The 26213-nt window shown below is 42.3% G+C and overlaps 1 protein-coding gene across 1 annotated transcript in view; it reads right to left on the bottom strand.

The window, feature by feature from the left end:
- Positions 1-26213, bottom strand: part of nrg3b (neuregulin 3b) — a gene marked incomplete at both ends in the record, with an annotated part of 279986 nt that overhangs the window by 102340 nt on the left and 151433 nt on the right. Inside the window, one exon of the mRNA XM_083787447.1 lies at positions 6656-6791. Within this exon, the coding sequence (XP_083643573.1) occupies positions 6656-6791 (136 nt within the window). The remainder of the gene's footprint in view (positions 1-6655; positions 6792-26213) is intronic.

Genomic DNA, 26213 nt, shown 5'->3' with positions numbered 1-26213 from the left:
AATCAGAGTTCAATCCAGTAACGGGCACATATTTTGGGGGGTAAACATTGGTTAATAGCCCTTCTCACAGCTGGCCTGGGTTTTGCCCTCCTCTCCGTCTCCTGCCTTTCTCGTGAGAGACATGACTAATAACTGGAGCCATATTTCCTGAAAAGGAACATACAAGCGCCCACCAGTGACAATATAATATTGTTGATGACAGGCAGAAACGGCTGTTTCAAACATAAACGAATAAATGAACGTCCTATTTGATCATACTACAGCGTCACACAAAAGCATCCATACCAGACCGACGAGCTCGAAACGCAGCACGAAGCGTACCCGTTGTGAGCTTATGTGGATCTGCTGCTTTTTCCGTTTTTGAATTTGAATCCTGAAAAGTAACAGTTTTGGACATAATGAGGTCTTCACCCGACAGAGACGACATGTCACCAAGCAGACAATGAGTTTGGACTTTGGAGGAAATCATAGAAAGGAATACCGTGTCAAATATAAAATCTGCACACCGAGTTCAGATTCTATATTCCTTTCTATGTATTATCTAAATCTGCACCCAGTATATTCCTGAACTCTTCCAGACTGTCGAGCGAGCCTTTTCCCTTGAAGAGATGGAGCAAATCAATAATTTGTTCTTTAGCAAGCAGTAAGCCCGCGACTGTAGCCTACTGTAACTGTCTGGGTCTTCTTTTTCTTATTTCAATAACATCAGCCTGAAACCTGTAATCAACACTTCACATTACAGCCACTCGGCTGCAGAGAAATTGGCCGGCAGCCCCTCTAGGTTTAGAGTCACTTATAGCAGCCTTTCGGTTTCATCATAATTACACTCTGGTTAGTATAGATATAGACCATGCAGTACTCCTGTAGTTGAAGATCCTAGAATAATTATAGCCCTGAGTGCTTTACAAGTTGCTGGAAACCTTCAGGCTTCGTAGCTGACACAAAATTACAGTGTTTCCTGGAGTGAGTGTAGCAGTCACTGTAATAATATAATAACAATAATAAGAAACATAATAAGAAGGAGAAGACTCAAGGGGCACAGCCTCGATCTTTCGATTCCATTAACTTCGCTCTGCTGAAGCCCCAATTCAAACTGTTCCACAAGCGCACAGCGGATACAGATAATTATGTGGTTAATTTCATTCTGTAATGCAGGGAAGTAGTCAGGTTCCTTATGCTTTGATTTAAACCTTTGTTGGATTTTGTTTGAAGATTTGCAAAACGATACATTTTTGAAAACGATATATAATTTACGATTTGTAATATCTCAGCCTCTAAATATGCTGAAACTTTGATTTTATCTGCTAAACCTACATTTTCAGTTTCAAGGAATCCAATGGTGCTATAGTTGCGAACGCACTGAGCACTAACTATGAGACCCTGCAGATCATGTCTGTGTGTCCGTGTGTGTGTGTGTGTCTGTCTGTCCCGCTGTTACAACACCCGCCCGCCACCAGAGGGCGCAGCTGTATCACACAAAACACACGCACTCACGCACTCACTCACTCACTCACACACTCACACACTCACACACTCACACACTCACACACTCACACACTCACACACTCACACACTCACACACTCACACACTCACACACACACACACACACACACACACACACACACACACACACACACACACACCTTAACTTAACTTTAAAAAAACTTAACTTAAAAAAAAACTTTTAAAACACTTAACTTCAAAAAACTTAACTTAAAAATAAAATCTTAAAAAAACACAAAAAAGAGAACTTTAAAAAGAAAACCTTAAAAAAGTATGTAATTTATTCTAATTGTTGTTATTGCCATTTACGAGCTGCGTTCGCTTCCCGCGTTTGCGCGTCTTACTTGTTATAAAGCGACAACATTTTTCAACATTAAACCTTAGATGCTTGACTTGGCCCTAAAATGACCTGGTGTGGTTATTCAGGTTCACTATGTAATTTTGTTGGATTGTTTTTTGGAAGATGTGCATAACTAAAATTGTGGTTCATACTCCTTCCGACCCTCCAAACTATTCTCCGGAAATGGAGAATGTATAAATGTAACTATACAAATTGACGTAATTCCACACTTCGGAAGGGCAGTGCCAGAACCTTTCCTTGGAACCCATGTGCACCATTTTTAAAGACGTGTTTTAACTCAGTTAAACAAAGTACACAACCATTTCACCAGAGCCGGTATTATATCATGCTTTTAATACTAAAGTGGGCAAAGGACCCTTTACTTACATACGTAGGAGCCACACAGTGGAACGACCTCATAATCAGTGTCAAACTGACAACCAAGCTGAGGTCTTTTAAGGAGCAGACAAAGGCATGTCTATTGGAATTGGTTCTCCTGCAGATCGAGTCATTTGACATTTGTTTTGTTTTTATAGGCCTACTGTATATTACGGTCATGTGTTTTGTATTGTGGTGTATTTTTAACGTATTAATCTGTTGACTGTGAGAGGACCTCAATTGAAATAAGTCTCAGGACTTTAGGGGGAAATCCTGGAATTGCTGTACCTGTATCCAGGTGTTGTATTCTTGTTTAAAATATAACTGCAGCTTGCATTAAACATTGCTCCCTATTTTACATCAGTGATCATGTGAAACTAAAGTGAAGTTGAGTTGAGTTTCTAATAGATAATTTTGTGGTCATGAACTGGACTCAGAAGTTTCAGAAGCAAAAGTTGCAATTGTGCAGCATAAGTCAGAAGAGATTCAGAATCTTCAAAAGCCTCTTTGATGGTTCATACTTGGACTAACAAAGCAGGTGTTGAATAAATCCAGCCTTATTCATAGTTCATAAGTATTAACTAAAAAACTAAAACCTTGAACACATCAGTGATCACTCACATTTCAATGTCTCTTCAGTGACTCAAATAATTGATTTTAAAAGTGTTGTTTACATTGTTTTTAAATATATAAATGGCTTAGCTCCTTCTTACATTATTGACATGCTCACACAACACATGCCTTAATTGGATCAGTGGTTCTCAAAGTGTGGTCCGGGAACCTTAGGGGTCCCCAACAAAATGTGTTGATATAGCATCACAATCATTTCAACCACTGTAACCATAATTATTCCATACTTTGGCGATGAAACAAATAGCAGATCTACAATTCACATTGTGTGATCCGCTGTGAGCTTGAAATTGAGACGATTTCAGAATATTTTTTAATAACTTGGGGGCCCTTAACACAAAAAGGTTTGAGAACCACTACCTCAGATCATCAGATAATGGTCTCCTCATTAAACAGAATATATTCTAAATCAGGGTCTGGTGCCTTTGGTCATTATGGTCCAATTCTGCAATATATTTTCTGCACACAGAAAATGTATCCCTTTTCGCAAGCTATTGTGGCACGTACTATATGAACTTTGCCTGCTTTTCATGTTGAAGCATATTGAGTGTAGGCATGTCGTATCAAACTTGTTATATAAATAAGCTTTGACTTGTCCTCGCTTGACTTGGATATAATGACTGCAGTGCTTGAAGCTAATGACGAGTGATAGTGAGTGATCACATTTAGAGCATGTCCCAGAAAGGCTCCCAGCGACTTGTCTGATCTTTTAATAACTTGTGACTCTGTTTGTGACCTGAGGTGATAAAGAGAAAAGCATCTTCTACTTGCCTTTACTGGCTTTTAAAATACTTTAAAAGACTCACTTTTTACTAACTTTTTATCATTAATCATTCTGTCACTGTTTCTGGTATTGTGTTGAATTGACCACGTTTACTTAAGTGCTTTATTGTGATGCTTTATTGTTTTTATAATGTAAAATGTGTTATTATTATAATTGACAAAGGCTGGATAGGCTAAATGTTTGTCTCGATCATTATGATGAATATGAAGATAAAATAAAAAACTCACTCTTGTGACCCAGCACCTTTTATATATGATGGCAAAGAGAGGTTGCCAGGTCCCTGACATTTACAAGCTGGCGATGCCTGCCTGTGCCAGTGTCATCAACATCAACAATCATTCTTCAAATATGCTAAAACAAGAACTCACCAAAGTTATCTAGATATTGATCAATCGACTCACTTCTACATCTAAATGCCACAAGTTTATGAGCTGTTCCTTCCACGATGAGAGCAGTTTCACATTTTGCCAGACGGGATACTGCCTCCTGCCCCAGACCTTGAGCCTCAACTGGCTGTCGCAACTTTTCCTCGTTACTCATGCAGAAAGAACTGAAAGTCTTGGGGTGGCTGGACCATGCACTATGAATTTATCAGAAAGTCCACGCCTCGGCCTCGCCTGAGTCTTGGTGGAATCAAGAGTGGATTTTGCTTGCTTTCCCCTCTGCCAGTGCCAGGACGCACTCATCTGCCACATCCAGCGGGTGAACTATAGTGACATGTTACAAGCGAGCAGCTGAGTCAATCTTTTGGAGGCTTAACCCATTCTGACCGGGCACCCATTTTGGTGTCAGCATCATGTTATGCTTTAGCTATTTAAAAATAGCAGATCTACAAGCTCATATCGCGCCACCGAGTGGCGCGATACGAGCTTGTAGGTCTGCTATTTTTGAAAAATCGAAGAACGACTGACATTTTTAGAATCTGATCTCAGGTCAGAATGGGTTCATCAGACCAGTGTGTGTCCGGCGGAAACCTCGTATGAATCTGATCTCAGGTCAGAATGGGTTAAACCCCATGATGAAGGTCAGGGGTGGCAGAAGGAGGGATTTGTGAGTCTGCCTGGTCTTGTGGGACAATTCTGCCCCAATGTCTCATTGACCTGTTGGCAGAGATGGGCAGTATTTGAAATACATGTATTTGAAATACATGTATTTGAAATACGTATTTGAAATACTTTTTTGTATTTTGTAATTTGTATTTCGCTGGGATGGAAGAAATTAGATGTATTTTGTATTTAGATACATTTTTTGACCCAGTATTTGTATTTTGTATCAAAATACATTTTCAATGTATTTTGCCCATCAGAGATGGGCAGTATTTGAAATACATGTATTTGAAATACTTTTTTTGTATTTTGTAATTTGTATTTCGCTGGGATGGAAGATGTATTTTGTATTTAGATACATTTTTTGACCCAGTATTTGTATTTTGTATCAAAATACATTTTCAATGTATTTTGCCCATCTCTGCCTGTTGGATGCTGGTGTCATCAGTGATGATGATGCAATGAAAGAGTGGGTTGGTGGGTGGTTCAAGATATATGAAAGTCTGCGTTTTCGCCACTGGTGTGGACATTGATTGAAAATGGTCACCAAATGAACCCCATGGGACATTAGTTGACCTGGGCAACAACAAGAAATCTTTACTAGACCTAATCCATAGGGCCTTAGTCCTACTCCTCCTCCCAGCCAACACTCCCCACTGACAGGTGGTTACCCCCTTAGAAAGCATGAGTGTCTATTTCAAACAAAGTGCAGTTTTTTGACTGGGGGGGTCATATTTTGACAGCAGGAATTGCCTGTCATAATTTGAAAATACAAGAATAATGTTTTTTTCTACAGTAACAATAAAACTGGCACTTTAACTGTTACAGTTCTCACACGACAGACACAGACACAGACACAGACACAGACACACACACACACACACACACAGACACACACACACACACACACACACACACACACACACACACACACACACACACACACACACACACACACACACACACACACACACACACACACACACCAACTTCAAACAACAACGGTAATATTCACTAGTTTCCAGCAGCTTGTATGACTGCCATGACAAGTTGACAGATAGGTACGCTTAATGGCAGCCATTTAGAATAGATGTTCACAAAGGTGATTCACATACACACTTCCCACTTCTGTCACAAGGACAGTAGCACTGCGACCAACTACATCCGTCTACTCTTTTCCAAAATGGCTGCATCTGCGGTAGGCTATATGCCATGTTATCTGTGTTCAGTGTAGTATAGTCCGACTCCTATCCGAATGTAAAACGAGCTAAAATAGCCGATCTACCAGCTCAAAGTGCAGCGCATCACGGCGCGCTTTGAGCTTGTAGATCAGCTATTTTCACTACGATTGTGTGACACTGTACTAGGGCACTAATTTATGAAAAATACGTAGCACTTTAATACTTCACACAGAGTCCAACAAACCAAGGACATTTTTCTGATGGCCGAAAAGGTTCAGACAGACAAATGCCAATATAGTGCCACCAAACTGGTGTGAGTTCTGAACACTATAGTAATCTGCCCAGCAACACCTGCACGGCTCAGTCTCTGGAGCCACTGAAGCAGTGTAGTGTGAAAGAGAGAGAGACACAGACACAGACACAGACACAGACAGAAGTGGAATGAATAGTTTCACTGTGGTTGTACTGGATTATAGGACATCTACCTGACATAATAATAAGCAATGAAGTTCATGTCACCATCTAGTGTACGGAGGGTGAAATTACATGACCTCTGCACCACTATACACTGCAGACATATGAATGAGAGAGAGAGAGAGAGAGAGAGAGAGAGACAGAGAGACAGAGAGAGACTGTGTTGTTTGTTTCGAAAACAAGAGAAGTTCAATGACAACGGATGCCGCCATGGATCAGAGGTGTAACAGCAAGCAAAGAAAGAGCAAGCACACACACGCACGTGCACACACGCACGCACGCACGCGTGCACACACACATGCACACGCACACGCTCACCTGCAGTGCCTGTGTACACCAGCCACAGTCTGGATGATGGAGCACTCCCCTTCATTGAGGCAGAAGGCCAGGTCCTTGTCTTCCACGCAGGGCTTGAACACCTCAGATCTCAGGCTAGGAGATGTAGGGGCCACCGCTAAAACAGCAACAAAGGACAGGGACACGGTTATAGTACTGTAATACAACAAATACACAACTCATTCTGACACGGTTTAGTACAGCAATGCAACAACATTGAGGAACCGGAATCGGTTCCATCACATTTGGAACCGTTTCTCTGGACGTTTTTTTTTTTACAGTATCACATTGTCAGATCTGCTACTGTATGTGGACTCCACCGTGAAGTATTTGAATTGTATAGCAGACAATTACAATACCGGTGGTTCTCAAACTTTATCATTTCAAGGACCGACCATGAACTCTGGTCTGTATTACAGACCTGTAAGGGTCCATTTGGAAACCCCTATGTATCGTTAAAAGGGAAAGGAATCGGAATTCAGAAGGAATCTTTAAGGAATCATACCGTTAAGAGGGACGTTAGGGAACCAGAATGTTACATTCCAAAAGGATCACAACCCTAACCCTGACCCGGTTACTACTTCACTGAAATATGTCTGACCAGGTTACTTGAAGAAGGTGTCATATCTGCTACGAAGCATTATTTCTTTGTGCAAAGACCTGAGATACTTGGGCTAAAAATGGAGAAATGGAGAAAACTGAGGCAAACCCAAGAGACGCATAGGCAGATGATGCAGATTCTGATTGAAGCGAGATGCAGCACTGAGTGTCTCTTAGCAGGCATCAGTCAGCCTGTATGCAGCAAGTTGACAACGCCAATCACTCAAGGCTTCTAAAAATAGATGGTCTTTTTCTCTCATTAACTTTGAATGATGTTGCTCCATTATAAGAGGCTGTGCTAACTAAAACTATCTAACGATAACAATTATCATTGAATAACGCCACCCATTAACTTTACTTTTATTTTAAAAAGAGTGATTTTTGTAATTATATAACGATTTGCTATATTATGCCTCCTATTAATGTGTGATGTAAAATGACTTCCTTTGAACTGCTGGTCATGACATGCCATTACATATCCTTTGTTGAATCAACTGTAATAATTATCTGCTGTAGTTAATGCAATGGGTGTTTAAAGTACTGCTGTTGATTACTGCCCGTGAGCATACTGAATTTATAATCCTCTAGAGCATGTGTCTTAAATTTGGGGGGGGTCCGAGATCCTAGGTGGTCTCAGAGTTTGTACAGGGGGGCTGCCAAATCGTTGTGTGATATAGCTTTAGCCAAAAATAGCAGATCTACAAGCTCACAACAGCTTGCAGCACGAGGCGTTGTGAGCTTGTAGATCGGCTATTTTCAACAGAGGTTTGGTGTAGCCTACTAGTAGAGGGGGAAAAGGAGCAGACTAAGTAAAGAGTGAAAGGCCAAGTTGACATGAAAGTGCTGTCAAACAAGGCTATGAAACTATAGAAATATATGTAAAAGTAAAATCAGCGCACATGGACGCACACAGTTGGGTGGAGAGAGATGATATTCTGGGTGCCGTGTCATTAGTCAGAAGGTTCATTGTTCCGAAATTACTATCCCTATATCTCTAACCCTAACCTAAACCTAACCGCAAGCACGGGAGCAAACCTAAACCTAACCGCAAGCACGGGAGCAGTGCATGTTCGGACTAACGGGACTTCGGATCTATGGGCAGTTTCCGATATTCTGGAGGGTGGTGGACAACAAGCTGGTGTGGTGATCTAGCATGCTTGAATGAATGAGTGCAGCTAGTCCTACTTGTAGCCTCGGCCTCCCACACCTGTGTGCAGTGAGCAAGCTGCCAGCCACTCAGCCTTGATTGGCAGTGAGTCTCCATGGGCCTTTTGACAAACACAATTGTGTACAGTATAGGGGTCCCTGCTTCATCTCTCTAAGCTATAGGGTCCTTCATGGGCTGAAAAAAAGACCCCTGCTCTAAAAGACAATGCCTGCAGGTTCAGTTCAAGTCATTCTGTTGCCATGACACCATCAAGTTCTGCTGTTGACCTAGTTTAAGGGCAATATAATGTTAAAAGATAATGATTGTGAATCATTTGTTACTTTCTTTTTTCTAATTAAAAAAACCTTTGAGTTTGAAAACCTTATACTTTGACTGCTTGGTCAGAGATGAAAAACAAACAAAAAAAGGATACAAAATAGTCGCTGGGCTAATGTGTCAATCTGGGCATCCTTCAATTAAAAACAAGTCTGAGAATCATTGCTGTATGTCTCAGTTCTGGACATTTATACTCAATATATCGGTTCAAATAGTCTCCATGGCAATAGGGTGAATAGAAAGCTTTATAGAAATGTCAGGAGTGGTTCACAGCCTGTGCTGTGAGAGAAATTACTTATTTTATCAATGAGTTAAAAAGAAAAGTCTCACAGGGCTGGTCTAGACAATATAAAAGAGGCTTAACTCGCCTTCATTGGCCAACATGTGAACAACAGACACACACACACTGGAGACAGTAAAGCAACAGCTTCAGGCATGTGTTAGTCCATGCTTGCATTGCCAAAGCGGCCATTGATTTTACTCTGTAAGCGTAAACACTGATGTGCTTACAGGAGAGAAGCCAAGGTCATGGATGTTGGACTACATCAAAAGGTGCTTTTCACCCACAATGCAGCTGGGCCGTGGCATATCCACCATGTGGCTAATTCTCTAAAAGACATTTTCACTACAGCCTGAAGTTCCATGCTCAGTTACATTGCTTTGTTTTTAAATCGACTAAAAATTACTGGACTGACTGTAGCTCGAGACTTTGAAATGTGAGACCTGTGTGGTGTTTTTGTCAGTATCCCGTGGTGAGTCATTAGGTCATCTCTCTTTTTTCATAATTTAACAAGGTTATATTCAGCATCACATATTGATATTATACATGCGGACAATGACAAATAGATAATATTCACACAAAAACATAGAAGATCAATAGTAACAAGGCAGAATGTAGTTATTAACATCTGAAATGCATTATATATGTATTTATTCATGGCAGGGGGTTAATTTTAAGAAGGTTCTTCAGTTTGTGGATCACAGTTCGTTACTTTTGGTGAAGCACAAAGGAAAGGAGATGCAGAGAACATCAAATTGACTTTCATTTAGGCTACTTTCTTTAATCTTTAAAGATATTTTTTGTAGTATGTTGTCATCTAGCATGATGGAATAACTTCTATCAGTGATCATGTTGTCCTGGCATTTCAGATTCACTAGCAGGAGAATGTGTGTATTGACCAAAAGTCAATAGAGCTGTATATAAGTTAGATTCTGGCAGCAACAACAACATGCATCTTTGAGTGCTTAGAAAAGCTCAGTATAAATTCCAAGTATTATATAACCACCAGTCACAAAATGTCTAGTCTAATATCACCATCTCTAATACTTCTGAAACACTTAATTTCTACCCCTCTGCCGTCATCAAGGTTGCATATTAAGAAGAACATTCATAATAAATGGAGGGATTCATTGAAGCATTCAGTGAATTAATGAGGCTGTAGATCGATGCACGGGGACACAGAGAGTGATGAGAAATCGACGCAATTCTCTTTTCCGACCGCTGACAAAAAATGTGTTAGGTTGTTGTAACGTGAGGCGTCCTCATGAGAGAGCCGCTACCAGCCATGTCATTTTTCATCCTGCTAGGATAGGTTGTCATCTGTGCATAATTAGAAATAAACAAATACATGGAAATGGACAGATAGGCCTGCCTTACTGTAGTCAGACAGACAGACAGACAGACAGACAGACAGACAGACGGATAGACGGACGGATAGACGGACAGACGGATAGACGGATATAGACAGATAGATAGAAATAGATAGAAATAAGCTAATTGAACTGAGACATTGTTTCCATAATTCGCTTGAAACATTTGCAACTGTGGTATCCATTTTAGTCCATATTTGCAATATTTTATGTCAAGACTATACATTTCTGTGCTAAGTCAGTTGGTCTCTAAGGCCTGCTCCAAGGCCAGCTGTCTTTGTTATTCAAAGTTGGGGTGTCGATGGTTTGTTTACGGTTTGCTGTCTGTTCCTGCTGCAATTTGTGTAAAAATAGAATTGGTGTTGATAGCTGCATGGGAGCATATGGTTGATCAAGGGGTCTTCAGAGGAACAGTGAACACGCCTACATTCTCACCTCAGTTTGTGAAACTGTACTTAATTCCATGACATTCAATGTAACTGGGTCATTCTCCCCGACGGCGTAAGGCCGTCGGACCTATGCTGTTTGCTGTGCTGTGTACTCTGAAATAAACATCAAGGAACATCATCTCGTCGTCTGTCTGCCGTGCACATTTACTCTCCTGTATGGTATTTTAATACACTACACAACGATTGTAGCTTGCGCATGCACGCACACACACGCACGCTCAGCAAATCAATAGCCCACGGGCATGTTATAGATTAGCACAGCCTGTGAGAGCAGTGGAGGTCTACACAGAAACATCTCCCATGGCTTATCAAAGCTCTATAGAGAACCAGGCAGCCACATGCTTCTTTATGGAATCATGAGCTGTGGGTGGGAGTCCTGCCTCTGAAGATAAAATGATAATCAAATCATAATAATCTCCATCTTAATAGCAGTTGAATCCATGCAATGGAAACCTCGCTAATGCTGAAACTTTATTTTCAAATAGCGCGATGTGTCTTAAATAGACAGGGCAAAGGCTATAACAACCTGATTGCCGGGTGTTGTTTCTAATATGATTTTTTACATAGAATCTAATTCTGCTCGGGACAATATTTCTTGTACTGCGCATAGTTAATGAGGTAATTTGCATATTAGACACATTAGCTGAAATAAAGATATAATAAATAGGTACATGGCCCAGGCCGTAGCGTAACGGTCTGGGCACCGGACTGGTGATCCAGTCGCGGTGTGCCGCGGGTTCGACTCCCGAACCCGACACGGCCTTTACCGCATGTCATCCCCCCATCTCTCTCCCGTTTCCTGTCAGCCTACTATCTGTCCCTTAAAAAATCAATAAAAGGCGTAAGCCGCAAAAAAATATCTTAAAAAAAAAAAAAAAAAAATAGGTACATGTATTTATAGGTTGACATAGTAATATCTTTAGGGCACAAAATATTCACATTTTTATCAAATATAATATTTATGTGAAATGAGGTTTTAAGGTGCGACGAGGTGCTATATATTTTCAGTGTGTATTATCGGACTTCAAAGCGTGAACAGCATACACAGCCAAGTAGAAAATACACAAAAGCAGCTTGCTTGATTAAACAATGTTTTACTTTAAGGTATAACTGGAAGGCAGCATTGGCTATACAATGATGCAACCGCAACTGTCAGCGCTGCTAGTGCAGTGAGCGCACACACTGGGAAGTGGGAACAATTACAATTACTACTACTAGTAGGGAGGCCCCTGCAACAGCTGCTGCTACTGCTACTACTACTACTAATAATCTTTATTTATAGCACCTTTCAAAAGCAAGTGGGCACGAGGTCGGAAATATAGGCAGGTGCAAGGCCAGAAGCAGGTTAATATGGTAACCCGTTAATCAGGTTGTTGTAGCTTTTTTCCCTGTCTAAAAGTCAGTACTTTTCATCACCTGTAAACTGTAATGTAAACCTGCTCTCTAAGGTAGCACACGGTCAGCATGCACAGTTTTCAGAGTCCATTACGGAGTCCATTTTCAAATGAAAGGTTTAATGTGAAATATTGAAGCTATGATGCAACATTGGAGAAATGGATTATTGACAAATAATGTATTCTTATTTCTGGAATTCTGACTGCATAATGATATTTCGGGTGAAAGCACTTTTGGGGTGAAATGCACCTCTTGATCGTGATCAAGGTTTGATTACAGCCTGTGAGGCCTCATTCACACGTATCAAACAAATGTTTGGTAGTTTTTTAGTTTTTCTTTTAGGCCACCACAATGTTTTTCCAATGAGAGTCACATGGTTTGACCAAACATTTTTGTTTGATGAGGGAGAGGGCAGAACAGCACCATCAATCAGCAGTCAAACACAAATGTTATGTCAATTAAAACCATATGACTCCCATTGGAAAAGCATTGTGGTGGCCTAAAAAAAACGACCAAACATTTGCTTGATTGGTGTTTGATACGTGTGCATGATCGGCCTCAAGTCAGAAAATATCCTCTCGCAAGTTATTCACTAGTCTCTCAAGACACACTGTTGACTCACGTCAAATTAAAGGAAAAGAGGGCACTGTTTTTCCTTTCTTTTTTGACGATGGGTTCTCAGATTGGTTATTCATAGAAAAAAAATGTCTGATAATCTAGCCATTTCATTTTGTTTAAACCTGTTCCTGTCACAGATAGGAGATAAATCGTGGAACTCATTCAGTAGTACTATAGGTACCTACATACAGTAGATGTAAATTCTCAGTCCTTCAGTCATTTGTCATAGTTTGGACGATACCCGTCTCATTTCTGACAGCTCAACCCCAGTGTGTCAAAGAGGCTTCAGTCTGACGGGGCCTAATTTGTGTAAAATGCAACCAAAACAATAACAGAACCTGGTTGTCAGTGAATGTCAACCTGCTCTGGATCAGAAAATTGACTGAGTCACAAACCATCATCGTCATCGGGGCGCAGCGCTGCACAGCAGCTGTGTGTGCATCATAGTAAATATTAACTTCCCACCTTCTGAACGGTAATAACACAGAATCGCAAGTTGCCAGAGTGTGACTGAGCCAACAGAGTATTTTAAGAAATGCTTCAAATGCAGTACAAGCCTGCAGGCAGACTAGAACAGCCAAATCAACCTATATCCCAAAAGATTCTCTGTCCATGAAAACTCCAAGAAACAGGATACCCACTGGTGGCTAAAGCTGTGACAGCTTAAAACATAAACTATGAGTTGCAAAGTATATAAAGAAACTATTTAGCAGAGAGGGAAAAAAAATCATTAGGGTTTAAACTCATGGCCATTGTGTTAGATATAAGGCAACAGTGACCTGAGAAGAACTTAAAGATGGGAGTGCCACAATTTGTGCAATGATGTATTCCCTTTGTATTTAGGGTTTCTTCCTGGAGGCTGAACCCTTGACAGTCAAACCTGCCAATGAAAAAAACATAGTGTCATCACATTATCAGCCCCTCCCCTAACCCCTCCCCCTTTATCATACAACTACAGCTGTGGGTGCGGCTTAAGTTCAGGTGGATCATTCACCACCCATCACCACCCACCAGGCAAACCAGGCATACTTAATGAACTGGTAAAACACATAAAAAAACGACATTTTAACAAATACTGTACACTATTTTGAAAACATTCTTCCTCCTTATATAACAATAAGACCTGATCATGTTTTAGTTTGCAAAAAAATCATGGCACTCCATCTTTAAACTGATCGATCAGACACTTGTAAGTGATTGACACATCCTCGTTAACAAGGTTTCACTGACTGGACAAAGCAACAACCAAATAGACTTTGATAAAGCTCACTCACTCATTCAAAATCACTCACTAACCATGTTTTTCAATATTTTGTATATAATTTTGAACTAAACCATGATTAACTAACCCATTTTTTCACCCAGTGTTTTTTGTGAGGGTACCTACCCTGGGGGACACGGGGAGAACATGCAAACTCCACACAGAGGGGCCCTTTGGCTAACCCCGCCTCGGGTATGGGCACTGATGACGTGGAGGAAAGAACATGCCCACAGCGGGAATCGAACCCAGGACCTTCTAGCTGTGAGGCGACAGCATTACCGACTGTGCCACCGTGCCGCCCTACTAACCATGTTTTATGGAAAAGAAAAGGGAATGTTTTGTTGACACAAAACTGGAATGTGTCCTCTGCATTGAACAATTAGGGTGCAATGTTGAACAGCACCCAGAGAGGTGGTTTAATGTCTTGCTCAAGGACATTTCGACACCATGCCAGGAGGAGCCAGAATCAAACCAGGAACCTCCCTCATGCCACCCCGGGGATTAATAGTATGATTGGAATGCCTCAAATAAAACCTGACCAAACTTACTCTGTGTCATACAGTGGGACAATTTATGCAGTGAAGATTTGAATAACAATTCCTCCCAACTGTCAAAAGCAATGCAATGAATCAGCCATGATTCACTCACCATATATTCACCAAGATGAGCCTACTTTGAGATGTATGCGCTTGCTCTGGTGCACTGGCCTAAAAGTGGTCCTTAAAAACTGCTAAAACTTCTGAAATGTATGTATGTATGTATGTATTTGGTTAAAATGGGTAGGGTTTAAAAAAAAGGCAAGCGCTTGCTCTGGTGCACTGGCCTAAAAGTGGTCCTTAAAAACGGCTAAAACTTCTGAAATGTATACATGTATGTATGTGTGTATGTATTTAAAAGGGGGGCTTTTTGTAAAAATCCCTGCCCGCAATACCTTCATATATTTAAAAATAAGTCCAAAATAGGGTTACCAGTGAAGGGCAAACTGCCTATTCACTGGGGACTATGCAAGGCAGAGGCGTCCACCCCCCTGAGTCCAAGTTAAGCTAGACCTGTATGTATGTATGTATGTATGTATGTATGTATGTATGTATGTATGTATTTGGTTGGAATGGGTAGGGTTTAAAAAAAGGCAAGAATTTGCTCTGGTGCACTGGCCTAAAAGTGGGTCCTTAAAAACTGCTAAAACGTCTGAAATGTATGTATGTAGGTATGTATGTGTGTGTGTATTTTAAAAGGGGGGGGGGGGGGGGGGGGGCTTTTTGGTAAAAATCCCTGCCCGCAATACCTTCCTATATTTAAAATGAGTCCAAAATAGGGTTACCAGTGAAGGGCCAACTGCCTATTCACTGGGGACTATGCAAGGCAGAGGCGTCCACCCCCCTGAGTCCAAGTTTAAGCTAGACCGCATACCTAAACCATATTCTAAAACCCAATGGTAAAATGGATATAAAAAAAGGACATTAATAAAACAACCTAAAACCAAACAGGAGTAAAAGTTCACAGCAAGGCCTGGATACCATTTATTTATTTACATAAAAATGAACAGGAAGGGGATAAAAATCAACTTCTTTCATTAAGACCAGTGGGTGTTACAGTTTGTAGTTTTTTTATCCATCTGTGTTCCATGAGTTTCCGCTGTCCACTGGTCCAACGGACTCCACATTCCAGACCTGAAATGATGAGGTTAGCGATAGGATGGGATTGAAAGTGTGTGTACAGAGTTGTGTGTATGTCTGCTCGTTGGATGTGATATAAGTGTTGTTTGAGGCGTGTTTCTAGTGTGTGTCCGGTTTCTCCTATGTAGTGTTTGTGACATTGTGTGCAGGTGATGATGTAGACTATATTGGGTGTGGTCAGAGACAGGGGATCCGTGATGGGGGAGGAAGTGTGACTATGGGGGTTATTGATGAATTTGCGGGGTTTGAAATGGAGTGTATGAGGCTGTGGGGGCTTGGGAGGTAAAGTGGAAAATTTGGAATGCACAAGGAGGTCACCCAGGTTCTTGTTCCGTCTAAGTGCTGAAATTACTGAATGTGTTTGTAATGGGGGGTAGGATTGTTGTGTGGTGGTGAAATTCTGTTTAAATTTGTGGTGTAGTGGTTGGAGTGTATGTGAAAATGTGGTTATGAATGGGAGTAGTGTTGTAATGGTAGAGGAGCCGATGGCCTGGATGGTGGGAGAAGAAGAGTTAGAGGAGGGAAGACCTAGAGGAGAGGGTAATGTGTGGGCCCCGTCCAGGTCCGTCCCTATCCCCGCGCTAGAGAGAGGCTGAGGTGGCTGGGGAAGAAGGCTAGGATTGAGGTTAGGGTGAGGAATGGGGGTGAGAGGGTTAGAGGTAGGAGGCAGAGTGTTTGTGGAGAGTGGCTGGGCGGGGGAGAGAGAGGCCAGGGCATTGCTCCTGATGGTACGCAAAAACCTTTTGCTGTAACCTCTCCTTCGGAGGACTGTAAAGAGTGTGTGTGTGGCCTGAGTAAAGTGTTCCCTATTGGATGAAATCCTGAAAAACCGAATGATTTGTGATTTGATGATTCCTGCAAATGTGTGCTTTGGGTGGTAGCTGTGTTTATGGAGTAGTGCGTGTGTGTCTGTGTCCTTAAAATAAATTTTTGTCAGTAGTTGTTTATGTGTAGGATCTATTGTATGAAAAAATACGGTGGTGTCCAGGAAGTTAATCTCTGTTGGATGAATTATGTGTTTGATGGTTATGGAAGCATGGTGTGTGTTCAAAATCTGTAAAAATGTATCAAACTGTTGTAAGGTGTGTGGCCAGAGTCCTATGATGTCATCTAAAAATCTGAAATACATGGTAGGTTGTAGTGGACACTTTGCCAAGGCCTCTCTCTCCCACTCACTCATGTATATGTTAGCATAAGCGGGTGCAAATTTCTTGCCCATAGCTGTGCCCTCTATCTGTAAGTAATGTTTGTTATTAAATGTGAAGTCATTGCAATTAAGACTAAGTTCTAATAGTTGTAAAATGGCATTGTCTGGTCTAGTGTTGTCCGGGTGTGTCTGGAAAAGGTTTCTAACTGCCTGTAAGCCAGTGGCTGTATGTATGTTAGTGTAAAGGCTGTCAATGTCTATGGTGAAAATGTATGTGTGTGGTGGCACGGCTATGGGCTTGATTTTTTCCAGGAAATCATATGTGTCTCTTAAATAACTGGCGTGTATGGTGGAGAGGGGGTTGAGGAAGTGGTCTATGTATTGTGCTATGTGGTAGGACTCACTGCTGCAGTCTGACACTATGGGTCTGCCGGGAGGCACCTCGAAGGGAATAGTCCAAGTCTGGGGATCCTTATGGATTTTGGGTAGTAGATAGAAAATCCTAGGTCTGGGGTTATCGGGTCCATAGAGGAAGTCGCGTTGTTTGGAGGTGATGTAATTTTGGTGATAAAGTGTTGTAATGATTTGTCTGAGTTTGATCTGAGTCTGTGGTTGTATGCTGGCTGCTATGTGAGTGTAGTATCTAGTGTTGGAAAGTTGTCTGTTGGCTTCATATGTGTATTGGAAATTATCTAGAATGACTATTTTTGAACCTTTATCAGCTGGTTTAATAACTATTCGGGTGTTGTTCCGCAGTGTTGTGATGCTGTTCCGTTCGTCTGTGGTCAGGTTGTCAGGTCTGTCTGGTGGTGGGTGGTACTGATTAAGTGTATGGTTATCTAGCTGTATGAGGTCTCGTATCCTGCCGTCCACCTGGGAGAGTTTTGGCTCCCAAGTGGAGGGCAGGACAAAAGGTGTACGTCCGTCTGTCTGTGTGTTTTGGAAAAAGTCTATTAGTTTAAGTCTCCTATGGTATCTGTGTGTGTCCCTTCGAAGTGCCTCCCAATCTGTCCCTGTGGGTCGAGGAATGTAGGCGAGACCCCTCTCCAGCAACTGGGCCTCTGCGGCCGTGAGACGGACGGACCTGGACAGGTTCAACACATTGGAGTGGGGGTCAGGTGCTGGTCGGAGGGACTGAAGGGCTGTTGGACGTTGAGAGGAAGAGGAAGAGGGGGGAAGAATGGTGGTGGACGGTGTGGGAGAGGGGGGAGGGAGGGGGGAGGGGGGAGGAGGAGGAGGAGGAGGAGGAGGAGGAGGAGGAGGAGGAGGAGGAGAGGAGCCTGTTGGGAACAAGGCAGGTGCCAGAGGAAGGGGAGAGGTAGGGCAGGAATCCAGGCCTCGGCTCCTGTTTAAAGAAAATTTAAATGTGTGCACCAGTGGTTGAATATTTTGACTGCTGTGTTGTGTGTCCAGTGTATGTTATCGGGTTCTGTGTGAAACTGCTCGGGGTCAACTGGTGGGATGTATGGGAAATGTGTGGAGATGTACTGGTTCATGAGTGTGAGGTTCTTTTTCTGTTTGACTGTTAGGAACTGGGAGAAGTTGATGAGGGGAATATGGATGGTGGCGTTTGGGAAGGTCCGTTGTGCCTCCTTGTGCATCCCATTAAGCTGCCTATAGGAGGTCTGGTCTGTATCATTGTCCTTGCAGTTGATGCCCACCGAGAGAATGACTTCTTCTACCCTGGGGTGAACCTCCGCCTTTTCCAAAACCTTGGTCAGGTGGTTGAAGGTCGCCCCAGGGTAGCTGTCTATCTGGAGGTCAGTGTGGTGTGATGGTGGAATTCTATTTAAGTTGGAGTCCCCCAAGATGGCCACCGGCTTATGGACCATATGTATGTATGTATGTATGTATGTATGTATGTATGTATGTATGTATGTATGTATGTACAGTATGTATATGTATGCATGCTACCGTGTATGTGTTGCCACTTGCCGCACACCCTAATATAGAGATGGAGTTCTGCAGAGCTCGAGACTGGTCTCTCAATAGTGACGTTGCAGAAGGAAGCTACTGTAGGGTGTTATGAAACCAAATCCTGTCCTTTTATTTCTGTAAGAGTGACAGCAGCTTTGTTCCGCACGCACGCACGCACGCACGCACGCACACATCATGTACATCAACACATGCACATCAAGCAAAAAAGAGATTAATAGGAATATAAAGCTCCCGAGGCGAATATATCTCCCCAGTGCGGACATAACACAAGCAGAAGACTTCATTTACATTTGTAGCGTTTTCACTCAATGGCTTCTCTGTAATGTGCTCATTAGTAATGTTGTGCTTGAGGCTGTTCCTCCCCGCAGGAGAGCGTGGTCGGGGGAGAGAGCAGTCTGTGTTTACTGCAGCACACATCAAAGAAAGCTGAGCTCACAAGTGGAGCATCTTCACAGAATGGACTGACTGACTGCCTGCCCATCGCTGGAGGAAAGACGAGTAACAAAAGCACATTTACTCAAGTACTCCACTTAAAGGGTATAAGACCACTTTTTTAGAGGTTTGGGTTTGAGTGTTTTCTTACCTTATTGTGGGCAAACTAGTCCATTCCATGAATTATTTCACTCCGTGGTGTCGTTTATTAGAAATTTAAGAAAATTAAAAATAGGTTCTCATTGACTTCCATTGTAGTCAATGAGACACATAAACGAACGCAACAAAAGCAGTATTTCTATATGTATTGCTACTTTTACTTTTAATTTAAGTAAGACAAATCTGAGTACTTTTCCCACCACTGCTCGGCATCATGTTCTGTGTGATGGAAAATGAATGCACGTTATTTTCTATTTGTTTTGCCGGGGCGCCCTCGCCGTCAGAAGCCTCTGTCTAGTTAGTAATCTCTTATCTCGTGTTGACGTATAGTGGCTGAGCATGCCATTGTAAGGCTACTGTGCAGCCAAGGTCATGGCAATAACAATAAGCCTTATCAGCGTGCCTGGCATTGACAGGGTTATTGCGCTGACAACTTGAACTTCATCTAGTAGATTAGGATTAGGATCAGATTAAGATATATATCATCACTGACAGGCGGAAACCTATCCGAAACGGTTACTCTTCATGAAAAAATGTGCTCAATTGGACCTCATTGTAATAGGCTCTAAATAATGCACAGTAGTCATATTCGAAATAATGTAGATTGCCATTTTCACCATTTTAATTAAAATGTTTAATCATTATGAAAACGTTAATGTGTTGGACATGAATGAAACCATATGATTGTGAAGAAAATATGACATCAGCCACAATGTAGTGAATGCAGAAAATAGCGGATCAATAAGCCCATAATGCGTCGCAATGTGACACTCTGAGAGTGTGTAGATCTGCTATTTCACTGTGCACAACATTGCAAGACACTGTATGAAGTTTGTGGTAAAAAGGTGGCAGTCGAAAGCGGAAGATTCCCGACTCGATCTCCGGCGCTCCCCCTGCGTTAGTGTCGAAGTGACCTTGAGCAAGACACTGAGCCCCTAGCCTGAGCTAACGTGTTAGGTTTCTGGTCTAGAGGGGCGGGTCGCGGCTGAGATTTGCGCACGCCCTGATTGGATCTCATCGATCTGTCCGTCACCCCCGGCCCCTCCTCTCCCCCCTTTGTGCAGCGCTACGTCACATCATTTGGAGCGACGCCCACCCGGAAGGGTTGACTCCCACTTTTAGACCAGAGCGGCCAATGCGTTCCTCCAGGCTTTACATTTTTGCACCAACAAAAATGAAAGCCTGGTACCGAGGCTACTGATCCCCTAACAGGACTGCTCCTGATAGCAGGTTGGTGCCTTGCATGGTTTCTCCTGCCACCAGTGTGTGAATGTGTGTCGAATGCCAGAATGTCAAGCACATTGTAAAGTGCGTTGGCTAAAAGCGCTATATAAATGCACCATTTACCTATTCCCAAGTATGATGAAGTATAAAATGGGGTTCATGTGGTTCATCGATTCATTGCATGTGAAACCAATTTACATCTCAATTATAAATTAAACTAATACATCATACTATTAATATGTAATACGACTGTCTAATGTACAGCCACAGACTTTACACTTTACTGAGGTCTGTTCTCGAGCATGCATACAATTATCATTAAACCACGTCAAGAGTGATTCGAGACAAATAATGTGGAATTTCCACGATAACCACTGAATTGTAATTTTCGTAATGACTGAACATGATGATTACCATCATTAGGAAAAAATAGATTGGTTACTTGATAGATCGGTTTGGTGAAATTATTTGCTAAAACACACGCACACGCACACACACAAACGCACACACAGCAACATTCACAGCAAAATGCAGAAACCTGCATTTTGCAGGTTTGCACGCTCAGACACAAACACAAACATGTGCTCACACACATACGTTACACATACTAACACATACATCAGCAAAAATGGAAATGTAGGCAAACACCTCACCCCAACACACACACACACACACACACACACACACACACACACACACACACACACACACACACACACACACACACACACACACACACACACACACACACACACACACACACACACACACACACACAGACCATGGAGGTGACAGGTCATCCCTGACTGTGTCGTATAGACAAATGATTGTTGACCTGAGGGAGAGGCATGTGAAGGTGACAGCTGCTAAGCATGCTTAACCTATTCTGACCTGAGATCAGATTCATATGAGGTTTCCGCCGGACACACACTGGTCTGATGAACCCATTCTGACCTGAGATCAGATTCTAAAAAATGTCAGTCGTTCTTCGATTTTTCAAAAATAGCAGACCTACAAGCTCGTATCGCGCCACTCGGTGGCGCGATATGAGCTTGTAGATCTGCTATTTTTAAATAGCTAAAGCACGACATGATGCTGACACCAAAATGGGTGCCCGGTCAGAATGGGTTAAAGACCGAAGAGCATCAGTGGCCGTGACAGCTCCGTGGCGGCTAGTTGGCACCTGTCACGTGGACCACAGCCTTGCTGCTGTGGCCTTTCATTCACTTGCAGTCTAGAGTGCAGATGTGGCTGTATAGACTCTACAGTCACATCTGCACTAGACTGCACGTGAATGAAGTGTAGAGCTTCTTGTTTGAAGCAGAGCAGCTGCTTCCAGACCAGTGTCTTTTCGCGAGAAACGGAACGCATTACAGACCATCAGCTGGCAGACAGAGTGCAGGATATACAAAGAAGCAAAGCGATTAAAAGGATACAAAAGGCTTTAAAGTGTTTCAACTATGGCCAGCCAAATGGGTTATTCATTGGCATAATAAGCGATGAAAGTGTGTCGATTGATTTATTCATAGATTATTTTGATCTGAAGAATGCACCTCTTCAGACTCCACTCCACTCCACCATAGCCCGTTGCACTTGACATACAGTAGACTTGGCGGCCATGTATTCTCATGCAAAAGGGTTCAAATGTAATGACAGATGGTGCACGATTTATTTTTTTAAATTACATTGTATAGAATAGACTGATGCTAGGTTCTTGGTTTACTGAGGCTCACCTTGCTTACTGTAAGTCACTCTGGATAAGAGCCTATAGGTTACTGAGGCTCACCTTGTTACTGTAAGTCACTCTGGATAAGAGCCTATAGGTTACTGAGGCTCACCTTGTTACTGTAAGTCACTCTGGATAAGAGCCTATAGGTTACTGAGGCTCACCTTGTTACTGTAAGTCACTCTGGATAAGAGCCTATAGGTTACTGAGGCTCACCTTGTTACTGTAAGTCACTCTGGATAAGAGCCTATAGGTTACTGAGGCTCACCTTGTTACTGTAAGTCACTCTGGATAAGAGCCTATAGGTTACTGAGGCTCACCTTGTTACTGTAAGTCACTCTGGATAAGAGCGACTGCTAAATTGTAAATGGCACATCAGCACTAAAAAAATCACTGAGTGGTGCCCCCCCCCCCCTTCTCTCTCTCTCTCTCTCTCTCTCTCTCTCATTAGAAGGCAACAGTGCAGCACTCTCTCTCTGTTTCTGGCACAACAGCGCCCCTACTGGTACTAATAGTCATACTCATGCTCATTAACCAACATATAGGCGGACACACAGGTACATAGATGAACACGGACATTGCTGTTCCTTGGAGTGGTTGCACCACTCAAAAAACTACAACTACAACAATATCACAGATGATGAAAGCAAAATAATGCCCTAAGGCCTATTTCCACCTCCGCTGTAGAATGACCTCATGGCCCATGAGGTAAATGAAAATGTTGTTTATCCCCCAATATCATAAAGGCTGACCTTTGAGACGGATAAATAAGTCAATGTCCCCAAAAATGTAGTTACTGCACTCTGGCTGTGTAAGGGCGGCATCAGTCTCTTCACAAGAAAAGAGACAACACACACACAGACACATGCACGCGCACGCATGCACGCACGGCGCACGCACACACGCACACACGCACACAGAGCCCCGGGATTCTAAATGTTCCAGTTCGGTTGAGGACAGCCTTTTTTTAGGACTGTAGCCGTCGACTTCAGCCCCGAACTGAATCACTGCAACAAAAACAAAAATAGTCTTTTTCAGTCAATTATATATGTGCCTGTTCTTAAGCTGTGATATGTTCACTTTTGCAACACTTGTACGTAATATCAGCAATTCACAAGTTGTGAGCCCTTGATGGTATTGTAAGTTGCTACTTGCTCCCAAAATACTTGATAAACACTTTTAATGATAATACCTTAACATTAGTATTAAAAAAAAAGTATATATATATATATGTTGCAAAAAATGTTACAGCTTTTTTCATCAGGACTTATCATAAATAAATATGGTCTGAAAATGCACGTGGCCCACCCATCTTTAAAGGTATATTCAGTGATTTCACTTAATTCAAATATCACTTATTTTTTTGTTTTTTTGTGATAATCCTCCCTACTATAGAGTGTGCTGGCCATATAAGGAGTTCCTCCCTGTCCCCAGTTAACCCCTGGGGGTCAAAAAACCATAGGTTTCGTTTTTGACTCTCTATCCTGATTGGACGAAAGGCTGGGTCCCACAGCCAAAAACGAAACCTAAGGTTTTTTGAGTGAAATCACTGAATATACCTTTAAGCATCGGGATTTTCAAGTGGGCCCTAACACAGAAAAGGTTGGGAAAACGCAGATTTTTATTATAATCTTTGTTAATAATAATAATAATAATAATTTGTTAATAATCACATACTCGGTGCCCCTCCACCCATCTCTCCCACAGTGAGAACGTTACTCATGTCCCATCATGCAATGCTCCAACCTCCACGGGTGCCATGCAGGCACATCAACATGCGTGCACCTTCTCTCTGCGTGCCATGGAACCTCCTGCATGCCTCCAAAACTCCATTCGTCACACACTCATTACTCACTGTCACCGACAGTACAGGGGTGCACTGGTCGCATTGCGCGGCGTTCTGGCATTTGGTTTAGGCAGGATCACGCGTGACGCACATGCACAGATTGTGCACGTGTTGCGCGCATGCACAGTATCACGCCCACCTCGATTCATGAGCCAAGTACCTAAATGGCGGCTACTTTTCTGCTGCCAGTATCCTATGTGCACACAACAAGAATGCCTCCGCCGCCGTCGAAGAAGAGAAAGATGCTCGTTCAAAGCAAAGCTTTTAGTTTTGCTACTGCAGCGCCACCAATGATCATTAGTGATAGTGAGGACCATTTGCTATACTTTTTCGAACGTGTCGCATGACAGCACAAGACACACCGTGCCCTCACGCCCTCGTCCCTCATTGTCACGTCCATATCACAGTGTCATGTGGGACGGTGGGGGGTTGGAGGGGGGGATTTGGATTTTGGCGACGACCTTGAATTGTGATCAAGGTGTGGGAACACACCCCAGCTGTGCTGGTGTCAAAAGACGAAACACGCTGTTCCACAACACCAGGCATCACCTCCTTTGCTCTTCGTCAATTCGACAATTGTCACAGCGTGTCACGATTTAGCTCGTTGGGAAGCCATTTTCACTACTTTCGCGCGACAGCAATGACATTATTTAACTGAGCGAAGTTGACAAATGCCTTTTAGTCACGTTCTGCTTCATCATCTTTCATCGATTTTGACAGCAAAAAAATCTGAAATGTTTTAGTTTTAGCCGACTAAATGTCAGAAGATTTTAATCGACAATTTTGTTGAATACATTTTATATTTGGTGGGCCTTGATGGCACCATGACTGATCTTAAGCTTGGTTGCATGCTGAAAATAGCCGGAGGTTGTACAGTACAATAGTCAGAAGTTGGATGGGCGATTATGTTTATTATTATTTCTACATTCAGCCCAAGCTATTCTGTCAGCAGTGACAGCAGTAGTTTAATTGGAACAGAGGGGAGAGGAACTATAGTCTCTATACAATCATCTGAAAAAACTCTGTAGTTGCTGAGGCACTGTCGCAACAAATAGCAAAACACTGAATACCTCCACGACAAATGTCCCAGGTATTAAAATACAACAACCATGCTGACTGCACACAATGCAAGAGCAAGTTACAGCGTGTGTGTGCGCGCTTGTGTGTGTGTGTGTGTGTGTGTGTGTGTGTGTGTGTGTGCACATTGTAAAGCACTTTAGATAAAGGGGTTGGTTCCATCACAGACGACGGTCTTCAAGCCTACAGAGTTCAGAGTTCATAGGCATCTCCTGAACCTCCCCCAGTGAACCGTGTGATTGGCCAATGAATACATTAACTTATTTGGCTATGAACTGCATCCGAGAAAGGGAAAAGAGAAATGCAATGTTTTTACTTTCTTAATTAACTAAACAAACGCTAATCAATAAAAGCTGCATATGGGACTTCCATTCACTCCAGGGTGTCCGTCTATGACCCTGGCACACTCAAACTACATATTAACAAAAAAAAAAAAAAATCGATTCATTGCCGTTAATAAATTATCTGCTTAAATCAAACAGTTAATGAATTAATATCAATTGGTTACAGTTGTGAACTGTAACCAATTAATATCTGGGGTCCAGCTGACGCTCGTTGACGTGATGTTATAATATATACATCAGTTGTTCCCAAACGTTTTCATGTCAAGGACCCCCAAATTGACACTTATTTTCCCACGGAGCCCCCATTTGAAAACATTATGCCAGGGACCCCCATATAAGATTTTGGAATCAAATGGACCCGTATACCCATATACGGGGGCATTTGGAACCCACTCAAGAACACTTTGGCCCCTTTTCCACCGGTTGGTTCCCAATGGGAACCGGTTCAGTTCTTTTTGGTTTTTAGTCCATGAGCCAGAGCTCCAAAATTGAAACGTTAATTATGAATTGAGTGG

Source organism: Protomyctophum parallelum (genome assembly GCF_964188405.1).
Source record: "Protomyctophum parallelum genome assembly, chromosome: 17".
Taxonomy (NCBI): domain Eukaryota; kingdom Metazoa; phylum Chordata; class Actinopteri; order Myctophiformes; family Myctophidae; genus Protomyctophum; species Protomyctophum parallelum.
Note: the sequence above shows the minus strand (reverse complement) of the source record. Positions and strands in the feature narration are given on the sequence as shown.